The 13,115-nt window shown below is 36.1% G+C and overlaps 1 protein-coding gene across 39 annotated transcripts in view; it reads right to left on the reverse strand.

Annotated features, from left to right (window-relative positions):
* The window catches only part of LOC115238420 (calcium-activated potassium channel slowpoke), a 101,085-nt gene that overhangs the window by 28,739 nt on the left and 59,231 nt on the right, over positions 1–13,115 (reverse strand). For 17 of the 39 annotated variants that reach the window (XM_029812217.1, XM_029812216.1, XM_029812214.1 and 14 more), the window contains 4 exons: positions 8,011–8,121; positions 6,078–6,183; positions 2,296–2,448; positions 1,914–2,069 (listed from right to left, as the gene is read on the reverse strand). In XM_029812217.1, coding sequence (XP_029668077.1) covers positions 1,914–2,069; positions 2,296–2,448; positions 6,078–6,183; positions 8,011–8,121 — 526 coding nt within the window. Of the gene's footprint in view, positions 1–1,309; positions 1,423–1,913; positions 2,070–2,295; positions 2,449–6,077; positions 6,184–7,216; positions 7,323–8,010; positions 8,122–12,488; positions 12,581–13,115 lie in introns of all 39 variants that reach the window. The other 22 variants (XM_029812247.1, XM_029812249.1, XM_029812218.1 and 19 more) reach the window with 7 other exon arrangements.

The following is a 13,115-nucleotide window of genomic DNA, read 5'->3' on the forward strand; positions in this document are numbered from 1 at the left end:
TATATATATATATGTATATATACTAATATATGTATATACGTTTACGTATATAGCAGAGTGGAGCGTAGTGAGAGACATAGGCGAGGCGAAGCTTCCCTTTTTTTTTTGCCTTCCGATTCAAGAGACTGCGGACCTCCTCCGAGTGACTTTTTGTCGTTAATGTAATCGCGATAACAAAACGCGAAATGGACAAGCATGACTAAAAAATATAGACGGCGACGATTCTCGAGCGAGTTTTGCTATTCTTACTCCAAGAATTTCCCTCGCTCGAGTGTTTCTCAAGATTCTACCTAAACGACAGAGTTACACGCGAGAAAAACCACAAGAGTTTTGTTCATGTCTTACAAGAAGGAATAGAAGAGTCATCCGTTTTCCATAAACCTTTTGCACGACTGCAGAGGAACTCGGCGTAAGTCGAATGAATAAAATTGTTTTAACTTGCCTATTGAAATAAGTTTAAATTTGCTTTCTGTAACTATAATATTAAAATAATTTGATATGCGCTGAAAATCTTTGTGTTTAATTTTATACTTCATTTCTTGAATTGTCTATTAAGAGGGATTCAACGCGCCAAGAATTTTTTTAACGTGATATTTTCGAAAATAGGTATACATTTAAAAAAAAAAACAATAATTTGTTATGATATCAATCTATCAATTAAGTTTATAAAAACTGCTCTAAATAAAAATAAAATTCTACAAAACTTACTTTTTTTTTCATCTCACATTTTTGAAAAATGATCGGCTACCATTTCAATGTCGCTACGATAATCGTGTAAAAATATCTTTTCTACCATTATTTAATTCATTCTTGAAAAAACAAAATCTAATAAAAGGTGATATGAGAAGACCTTATCTAAGTTTCTAATTTTGAATCTCTCTGCGGCATAAAAGCGTAACATACAACGCAAAAAGTCCATAAAAATAGCGGGAGACCAAGTCCCCTACTTTTTCTTGTTAGACGACAAAATCGATCGTCGTGCCACGTGTTCGCTACGTCACTCTGGCTAAAGAAGCATGAATTAAAAATAATTACACACGCGCCACAAGACTATTATTCGACACGGAATTAGCGGTTGTTCCGACAATTCCGTACATCTCCCGATCGCGTTTCACCTCGTAACCGCATAACAAGAAAGAAACCACATCACTATGACGGAGAACACACAGGGGAACGCAAATGAGATCAAACAAGGTAGAACAATGGCGATCGAACGATGGATATTGCCGCCGGCAAACGCCGGTCCCGTCTCTTGAATCAGATATGCGCGTGTCTGCTGGATGTTGGATTGGTCCATGGACCGACTTACTCAGTAGCTTTCGCAAAGGGCATTCCAATGAAGGTAGGGCTCAGTGTCTCGGTGTACATCTCCATTCCGGTTCCACGCAGGTAGTCATTCTGCCAAGCCTGCATATCGGGCGACTGGTACCAATCAACCAACCATTTCTAAATCACACGCTCCTATGCATGTACGGATTGTGCGCGTATGTCCACAGTGAAGTGCTCGTGTCCGACTATTTCCGGACGTGTCACAATGTGACGTAACGCAACGCGTAAATCTCGAATCGCTTCCGCGTTTGCATTTTCCGCAATTTGAGCGACCGTGCATAATGATGGCGTGCAATTTAGCGATTTGCGCGAATCACGAGACGAAAATTTATTAGAAATGATTTTATCGGATTATGGCGATATCTGCCAGAGAAATTATTTTATTGGTGCGGTTGAATCCGAGTGATCGCAAGATCTTGATTTCGCGAAAAATACAACGGCGTCTATTTTTCTTTACTTTTTTTTTTTTTATACGCGATCACTGTGAACAGCCTGATCGTAACAAAGACCTATACGAAGAATTGCGTTCAGACATGCATAGATTAAATGGCAGGTGGACTGCCGGAAAACGACGATTTACTGACCGTCTTAAAAGAACGCATCGCGAAGAGATTGGCCATCATTGTGCTGAAACCAGGCGCCAGGCAGGATTGCGCGATGAAACCTAGTTTCAATTCCGCCAAGCATATGACATCGTCACCCTGCTTCCAATCCCACGATGGAATGTTTAGTAAGTAGGCCTGCAACATTCGGTTGACAGAATAAGAGATAGAACCTCGACAAAAACATATAACTTTGCAACACAACAAAAAATATCTAATCCTTGGAATAAAACAGAAATCAAGAACAATTCTCGATAAAAACAAACCTTGGAAAAAAATTAATGTCAACATATATCTTCGCTTGGTAAATCACTCTTTGTTTGAAATGAAATTTATTTCCGAGCAACGTCTCGACAACGGTTACCTTGTTGTGATACTGCATTAATTGAATGATAACGCGAATGTCATCCGAGTAGTTCTTGATGGAGATGACGCGCATAATGTTCGCCGCGTCTTCCGCGTCTGGATCCTGGCAGTATTTGTTCGCCAGTACCAAACACGCGTCCGCTTCATGTACCTAAAAAGCATGGGGATAATCCATTTCGTGTCATCCGTTGCTTTATTATAGTCAATTAATAGATAGGAAAAATGTATATTGGGCAGGACGTTGGTCTCAAAGCGATAGCAAAATAGAGATTGCTCTCTGCGCGTATATTCGAAAATAGAATAGAGCAGAAAAGTAAAAAAACGATAATCAATTAATTAATAAAATTGTTACAACTAATAAAATCGTATTTACTTAAGAGACAAGCAACTATATGAAACGTATCTCGCGATCGTCGCCACGAAATCAATACGATATGTGTAAGCTACAACTAAATTTACAAATCTATGATTTGTATTCAAAAAATTATTTATTTTCACAATTAATATAATATACGGGTTTTTTCAGATTGGTAGAATTATATGATGAATGGAAGACATCATCGGAGATATAAAAGATACCATGGAAAAATATGCATCTACAATATAAAAGTCATATAAAAGCATTCAATGAGACAACAATAGCTACTTAGTATCGAAGATTCGCACGGTTAATGGAGTTGTTTGTTTCACGGAATGTATGAGGCAAATTAAGTTAGTCAAACTCATGAAAATCGAGTCTCATTAAATCCCATCAATTTACTTCGTCAACACTCTTAATTTAATTACCAATTATTACTTAAATATATTAATAATCAAATTTGGGGTTCTACATATAATTCCTCACAATTTTCTCACATTCAAATTCTCGATATTAAAATAAAAATTACACTTTAACAATGTAAAATTTTTACTTTAAAATAAAATGAAGATAGCAATCGAACAGCAATGTATAATTTTTTTTTTTTTTTCATTTTCTTCGTGCGCACCTTCGACGCAGTCGCACGATTCGAATAATGATCAAAGTATAAAAGCGAGCCTCTACGACACATTCTTTGGATATGCAAACCTTATCGATCATCGGGGGAAGAGGTCGTTTCATCTAAGTCTATACATCTGAATAATGGAGAAGCGCCTCTATCTACATGCTAATCTATCGGCTAACAAGACTTGGCATTAACCTCGATGTGTAAAAAAAAAACTATACAAACAGTCAAAGAGAACGTACCGTCTCGTCTTCGTCAGTGCAGGATCGATACACTTAACAGATATCACGTTCGACTGTCCCATATATATAGGTATATATATCAGATACTAAAATTCTCTAACAAAAACTGTCGTCTGAAAAGTAACGGTCTGATAAACCAATCTCTCCACGAGAAAAACACGGGCACTTACCCACTTGGGTCGACAGCAGGCATGGGTCTATCCGGTGGATGCAACACAACCTTAAAGGGACTTTTTTCACGTAAATGGGTATGCATAAATGTCCGTGTGTGTGTACGTGTCTATGTGGGAAAAATTGACGTTGCTTTTCTCTCGGATTTGCTGTCGGGTATGTATAGATAGAAAGAAGGGACGAGAGAGAGAGAGACGGAAATATAGATAGAAAGATAGATAGATAGATAGATAAACAGAGGCTATTAGATCGGGGCGACGTTACCGAGGCAAACATAAAACCGAAAATTGAGTTTTGGTCATGGGGGCTCTCAGGTCTGCATTCCCAATCCTTTCAAAATCTCGCAAATAATTGATCGAATTCGAAACCAGCTATCGCAAATTGACGAGACACGAAAGCGGACAGCGTACAGAGACTCCGGTAGGAGTATCGTGTGACATCGTCAATGTATATACGAGCATAAAGGGAAACATACAGGCAACAAACATCCTGAAACAACAGCGTTTGTTATCGGTACAACGTCAGTTCCCGAACGTCTACCGATTGCCCACGGTAACAGTCGTGAAGTCGCTATTTTCATCGATTTTTTCCAACGCGAGCACAAATCATATAATCCGCTCACATCGCACTTTATAAATATCATTCCGTCAAATCTTCGTAAAAATTTATATACATACGTAATAAAATCATACATATGTGCGATGCATATATATAAATATCTTATATTTTAAAAAATATAAAAATATTCAAAATTTCTAAACATTTTTCTCTTCTCTGCCAGAATTTACATTACAAGATAAACTTGAAAAAATGTTAAACAATCTTGTAAAAAACAACGATACAGAATTAAAATTTAAATTTTTAGAGAGAGAATTACACACAAATTTTTCAACATATTTAATTAATTAAAGTAACAATTCCAAATATATTATATAACTGCGACATAAAATACTGGTACCGTGCACGTCGAAATATGACGAACCGACGGGTAACAAGTTGAATAATGGAAAGGAAAATAGAAATATAGTAAGAGTAAAGGAGAGACGAGACCCTATATATACATATATATATATATATATATATATATATATATATATATATATATATATATATATATATATATATATATATATATATATATATATATATATATATATATATATATATATATATATATATATATATATATATATATATATATATATATATATATATATATATATATATATATATATATATATATATATATATATATATATATATATATATATATATATATATATATATATATATATATATATATATATATATATATATATATATATATATATATATATATATATATATATATATATATATATATATATATATATATATATATATATATATATATATATATATATATATATATATATATATATATATATATATATATATATATATATATATATATATATATATATATATATATATATATATATATATATATATATATATATATATATATATATATATATATATATATATATATATATATATATATATATATATATATATATATATATATATATATATATATATATATATATATATATATATATATATATATATATATATATATATATATATACATAAAGGGAAGGTTGTTAGATATATATTATATATACAGGTTTATAACGCGCATATTTTTTGTATCGAGGAGGTAGATTGTTCGGTCATGGTAAGAAACTCACCTTAACCCGCTGTAGATCAATCGGGTTCATGATGGTTCCCTGAAAGAACTCCACGGTGGTGAAGTGCCGCTTGAATAGTCCTTCCAGTTCGAGATCAGGCGGTTTCCTGAACGGATCCGACAAAACGATACGATTTTCTTTATAAATAACATTCACCTCAGCTGTCGACGGGCACCATTTTTGCAAGAATATCGTCGAGTAGCCAGCCGACAATCGGTCGGCGAAGATTTCATTAATAACGTAAATATGCAACGATACAGAATTAAAATTTAAATTTTTAGAGAGAGAATTACACACAAATTTTTCAACATATTTAATTAATTAAAGTAACAATTCCAAATATATTATATAACTGCGACATAAAATACTGGTACCGTGCACGTCGAAATATGACGAACCGACGGGTAACAAGTTGAATAATGGAAAGGAAAATAGAAATATAGTAAGAGTAAAGGAGAGACGAGACCCTATATATACATATATATATATATATATATATATATATATATATATATATATATATATATATATATATATATATATATATACATAAAGGGAAGGTTGTTAGATATATATTATATATACAGGTTTATAACGCGCATATTTTTTGTATCGAGGAGGTAGATTGTTCGGTCATGGTAAGAAACTCACCTTAACCCGCTGTAGATCAATCGGGTTCATGATGGTTCCCTGAAAGAACTCCACGGTGGTGAAGTGCCGCTTGAATAGTCCTTCCAGTTCGAGATCAGGCGGTTTCCTGAACGGATCCGACAAAACGATACGATTTTCTTTATAAATAACATTCACCTCAGCTGTCGACGGGCACCATTTTTGCAAGAATATCGTCGAGTAGCCAGCCGACAATCGGTCGGCGAAGATTTCATTAATAACGTAAATATGTAATACAAATTCATCGTTCACGTGCTCGCGGCCTTTGAGGGGAAACTTACACATCATATTGTGTCACTAATTCATCGAATTGGTCGATTATTATTCTAATCGAACGAATGTGCGGTAGAATCGAACGCGATCACCCTCAAAGGAAACGGGAACGTTAAGGCGTACAATAGTAATAAATCTCTAAATAAGTCTCTACTGCACGCTGAGTCGGCTCCATAGCTCAATACAGCATACCATGCAGTCGCAGGCGGTTGCTTTCTACGTAAATATAGATAGATACGTATATATATCTTTCGGCCGTCCGGTGCTGCGTCGCTTTTGTATTCACGAGATGTATTCTCGAAAGCGCTACTTTATGGTCAGAATGCCGTGAATCCTGGTATAGTAAACTCGAAAAACGACTTTCGCGAGAAACACAATACGTGCAAATCGATGGTCAGATGGTATTTTTAATTATGCCGCACCGGACAGTTCGACAGTTCATGAATGAAAGAAGAAAGAGCGAAAGAGCGAAAAGAGAGAATAAATCTAAAGAATGTAGCGAACATTGGTATGATTCGCAGGTGTATTTCATATACGCACGAATCACTCGCAGATGCGAGTTTCTATAAAAAATAATGCAATTATCAACGTGAGACTGCATGACGTGTGACGTAAATATATGTATAAATATAGATAGTATATATATGCATATAAAGAGAAAGATACGTAAGTATATATATATCGATCGACCATCACACGGCGTGTTATACCCAGGCGAATAACCGTGTAATAACCTAAAGAACTGCAAGGAAACAAGAAGCGCGAGCGGCCACGTGGAGGGCATTGATGGAGGGTTGGTTGGTTGGTGAAGGTTTTTCGTGTGTTGGTTGTTCTAGGGTTCAGGGTACCTTGACGCGCTCCAGATCCACGGCATTCATCATGGTGCCCTGAAAAAACTCCACGGTCGTGTAATGCCTTTTCAGAAGACCCTCCAATTCGAGATCCGGCTCTTTCCTGAAAACACAAACCACCCCTTACGACTATAGCGATCAGACTACACAGGCGACCGCGCGTGGAACGTGATCTTCTCGTTTATCCCCTTTAAGAGTCCATGATATTGAACGTCAATGGGAAAAATCTCTGTTTGTAAATTGAGACGCTGCTGGAATAACGGAATAACAAAGTTTTACGATCGATAAAAGACGCGAAGCTAATGGAATCTGATCGCTTTGAGTCGTCTGGCGACAGAAAATCTCTCGTTCGTCGAAGGGCGACGTATACTCACCACGAAGTCGCCAACATAAAAATATAATAAAATATTATTTAGCATGAAAGAAATGATAAAGAAATAAAATGACAATATTTGAAAAGGATATAAGCGTCTGTATATTCTACTAGAATCAAATGCACAAACCTCTATTCCCTGTAAAAATGCGTGTAATATATAAAATTCAATACAAATGGTTATTATTCATCCGCGTAAACCGATAACACAGATGAATTAATTTAAAAATGTATGTATGTGTGTATAATTAAATGTGTAAGATAAATTTCATGAAATATATTCACGTCAAGTGATAACCCTTTCGAAACCATTTGTAATATCAGTCGATCGATAAACACAATCCGTTAATGTCGAAAGAATTAAACAGCATCTGATACAAGTCGAGAAATGTCAATTTTACAAAAACGCCGATCATACCTATGCAAGAAGACAACTTCTACGTCGACGTCCTCGCGATCCTCGTGTAGGAAATCCTTGAGGAAATGCGAGACCGATTCGTAGGTGATGTGGCCGCACACAACAATATGTCTGTCAACACAACGAACATATTAGATTACGTTCTTATCAGGGTGATATTGATGAGTGATATAAGAAAAAAAAGGAAAAGTTCTCAAGCAACTACCATATACGCTCTATGTAGTATATTATATAACGGCAGACCCACAATATATATTATATATATAAGTTCTTTTCTTTCCGGCCACACAACTTCTATTTACTTTAATTTTTCTGTTGAATAAGCTTCTTGTCAAATACTTTCCAAGATATATGTATATATGAAAATAGATAAATGACGAAGAAAGAGAAGAACGAATGTTGATGCCGATAGGAAATCGAATTACATTTTTTTTTTCTTTTCGTGCCATTTTAGTCTGCTGCCACAGTGAAATTAAATCTTCACTTTACTTTGTTAAATTATGCTATTTATTATTAGTTATTTATTGGAAAATATAACAATATATATAATTTAAAAAAAAGAAATAAGACATAAATTGATATTATTTTCAATTTGCATTTTTCAAGAAAAATTCAATCAAGTCTAAAATCGATATTCTTGACAACCGAGCTTATTAAAAAGAAAACTTAGTCGATATTATTCATTAAAATAATAAAAAATAATAAAAGCTATTTGGCACTTGAATAATACACGCATTGTACGCATTACAGTATTTGTTTGTGAAATAAATAATAAATTTAGGAGCTAGACTTACCACAAAATTGCGCTAGGAATTGGAGTGATTTATTTTAACCATTTAACATGAACGACTATGCACACACACACACGCACACATACCTATATACACAATAAATTAATAGCGTTAGATATACGATATATATACAGAGGTTAATACTGACAAGTGTCTGGTTAAATACGCACGAGTGCAGGCTCATTCGTGTATTAGTTATTGCGATATACGTCAAGCACAAAAGTCTCTTCTACAAGTGTGTGATCTCTACGTGCTGCGTGTATATATATACATATTAATAGTGACATATTTTTTTCTATTTCTAGAAATGCCACCGTAACAGATAAGACTGGTGGTGCCTAAAGATAATCAGCAGACTTGCAAAGGAAAGATAGCAGAGTTCGACCGTGATCATTCCATGCTTAATGTCTTCTACCCGGTGACGTTTGACTCCATCGTGAACTCAGTTTTGCCTCTCATCGCGCGTGTACAAAAATACTCTTTATTACGCGCAAGAAAAAATCTTTCTCATAAAGAAAGGCCAACGCGACAAACGCTACTGAATCCGATGTGAGCCCAATGTCCACTGTTAAGATTACTTTTACTCTAATATACGGACCTGACGCCATGTGTACGTGTCGAAATGTGAGTGGGTGTGAAGAGTTGTTTATAAGTCGTTTATGTGTCAACCGTTGAGTTACGAGAGTTGAGTCGGATTAAGAAGACGCAGGGGTGCGTGTCGCGAATCTGTCACAAATCTGATGCGCGCATCGTTCGAGGAAAATCGAATGCTCGTATAACGAGATTCTGTGTCTGTTTCTTTTCTCTTTTTTTTTTTTTATCGTGAACATGAAATTATTCACGCAAGCATGTCTATCCGATATCGGTATGCTTTTATGCGCTCAGACCATTTAATTTATTAAATCCACGATGCGTTAAATCAAATTAATTCATTAAATCAGTATCTGACGCGTCGCCCCATTTAAAGTTAAAATGACCAGTATTAATAGAATATTGATGAGAAACGGCACGCAATATACAGGTGATATAATCCGCTATAAGAGACAATGAAAAATGATAACGTTAATCGATTCGCGAAAGATTTATCATCGTAACAAAGCTCTCCTGGGTTACTATCGTACACAATACACGCGGAAATTCTTTCATCGATCGTGTGATCGGATTCAAATAAAGTGCTCGAACAATGATACGATCAGCAGCGTGTTGTTGTTGTGTAGCTTCCATCTTAAGGAAGATCACATTTGCGCAAGCCATATTTGCGCTAGTTGGAAATGACAGTTGAACTGAAAAAAAAGAACTGTCGTTTCGGCCCACTGAGGATGTTCTCAACCAGAATCCCTGAGTTTATGCATGACCAGCAATCGTCTCCCAGTGCACATGTTATTTAATAAGTATATCTTCTTTTCCTTTTTCCCTTTTTAAGGTTTATAAATACGTAAAAAAAACCGATCTCATTATTACATATTGTCTAAAACATCAAGGTTATTACACTGAAGTGGTACAACAATAGGTTATATATGTATGTATATATATAATATATGCATTCTCAATATTCGGATAATGCAGGGTACATGCTGGGCGTTAATCCCTTGCACTCGGAGAAAAATACAGCTCGACATATATCAAAGCGCGCGATTCGCTTAACGACAATACAATTATTCGGCCGTGACATCTCTCTATCGAATAATTAACTCAAGACTCGTTATGCGAATTTATAGACCGTGACGCACAATTGTTCGCTCAATTCAAAGTTGTCACATATACATTTAATAGTGAATTACGTTATCTGTGCTATGCCTCAATTTAGATTCCCCCGAGATTCACGATCGACACAATGATTACGATGTCAATTAATTAATGGAAGCGACTAAGCGTACGAAATTGATCCGGACAATGCGTTTTGTTAAAATCCGTTTGAGATTCGCACGATTTGTTCATGAGTAACATAAAAACGATGAAATGTCTCGCGTAACATCTACGACGGCAATCAACAAAGTATCTCGAGATGTACTATTCACAGAAGACTTCGCTCGAATAATATTCGCTCGTTTTATGCTTTATGTCAAGCGCGATAAGCCGTATTTGTCCCAAGTGCTATCGGTGTGAACAAACAAGCTAACACCAGTTGCTGGGTGTGGTAAGTAGGTCCGTGGTGGCAGACGGGCTGGCTGGTTTATTGAGAGGTTTTTTGCTGATAGGCTAGTGTGTGTTGTTAAGGAATGTTTTTGGGGCAGCGGCTGCACTAAGGCCGACTGACAACTAGTGCAATGAGCTGGTATGGAACTGCGGTTTTGCAATGCTAACATTGATCTCTAAATATATATGTGTATATATATAGATTTACAAGAAGGATTCGTCGGATCAGAAAAAGGTTTCTTGATGGAGATTAATGTTTGTACGTGCTTCTATTGGGAGATTGCATTCACAGGAGATAACGGGAGATCGGAAAAGAAACTATCGTGTACGTGAGTGTACGTGTGTCAGAAAAAATAAGTGTTACAAAGGTGTATCAGGTATAGATGCTACAGGGGTAGGAAAGTGAAAGTGGAAATTGTATTGCCTTTCGTATACGAGAGGATATCGTAGGTATAATGGTAGTCAGGAGAGGAAAGAGGGGCTCAAATCAAGGAAGCTAATTGGTTGGTTGTGTCTCTCACCTGCGACCTCGCTCGTACGACAATAAAATTATTCGGCCGTGACATCTCTCTATCGAATAATTAACTCAAGACTCGTTATGCGAATTTATAGACCGTGACGCACAATTGTTCGCTCAATTCAAAGTTGTCACATATACATTTAATAGTGAATTACGTTATCTGTGCTATGCCTCAATTTAGATTCCCCCGAGATTCACGATCGACACAATGATTACGATGTCAATTAATTAATGGAAGCGACTAAGCGTACGAAATTGATCCGGACAATGCGTTTTGTTAAAATCCGTTTGAGATTCGCACGATTTGTTCATGAGTAACATAAAAACGATGAAATGTCTCGCGTAACATCTACGACGGCAATCAACAAAGTATCTCGAGATGTACTATTCACAGAAGACTTCGCTCGAATAATATTCGCTCGTTTTATGCTTTATGTCAAGCGCGATAAGCCGTATTTGTCCCAAGTGCTATCGGTGTGAACAAACAAGCTAACACCAGTTGCTGGGTGTGGTAAGTAGGTCCGTGGTGGCAGACGGGCTGGCTGGTTTATTGAGAGGTTTTTTGCTGATAGGCTAGTGTGTGTTGTTAAGGAATGTTTTTGGGGCAGCGGCTGCACTAAGGCCGACTGACAACTAGTGCAATGAGCTGGTATGGAACTGCGGTTTTGCAATGCTAACATTGATCTCTAAATATATATGTGTATATATATAGATTTACAAGAAGGATTCGTCGGATCAGAAAAAGGTTTCTTGATGGAGATTAATGTTTGTACGTGCTTCTATTGGGAGATTGCATTCACAGGAGATAACGGGAGATCGGAAAAGAAACTATCGTGTACGTGAGTGTACGTGTGTCAGAAAAAATAAGTGTTACAAAGGTGTATCAGGTATAGATGCTACAGGGGTAGGAAAGTGAAAGTGGAAATTGTATTGCCTTTCGTATACGAGAGGATATCGTAGGTATAATGGTAGTCAGGAGAGGAAAGAGGGGCTCAAATCAAGGAAGCTAATTGGTTGGTTGTGTCTCTCACCTGCGACCTCGCTCGTTCTTCAAAGTGCCGCCATACTTGTTTCGCGTCCCGATCAGGTCAATTATCTCAGGGATACAACTGGCGAATATGGCCTACACCACGTAATAGAACAGAACACAACACACTCGCATCAATACACTTGTGTGACAGGATTGATAGTAGAATTTACTTTTGCTTCTTTTTTTTTTCTTTTTCTTTTTTACAAGTATTTTGTTCGATTGGTCGGCTCTAATTTTTCTGTAATATATCGTATTTTTTTGATGTCGTGTCGTGATGTTTTGGGTCGTTAATAATCGTCATACGCAAAAGTTATGCAGAAATCGTCTTTTTTCTTTTCGTTCTCAAAAAGTAACAAAGGGGAAAAATTTTTGCATTAATGAAAAAAGACTCAGACTTTAGCACGACTATATCTAGTTACGCGACTGTTCATAAAGATTGTCAATGCTGTATCGCTACGTCTTCGCGAATTAATGATGTATTGGAAACGAAACATGTTTCAGATAAAAGTGCAGGGTAGGTAGGCTACCTACACCTATACAGATCCTACACACCTACACCTAGGCCTAACGAACACTATATGTGCCGACACGTCTACCTAGTCCATCGGTAGATCTATTTATATCCACA

This window comes from Formica exsecta, unplaced genomic scaffold (genome assembly GCF_003651465.1).
Source record: "Formica exsecta isolate Colony F162 unplaced genomic scaffold, ASM365146v1 scaffold337, whole genome shotgun sequence".
Classification (NCBI taxonomy): Eukaryota; Metazoa; Arthropoda; class Insecta; order Hymenoptera; family Formicidae; genus Formica; species Formica exsecta.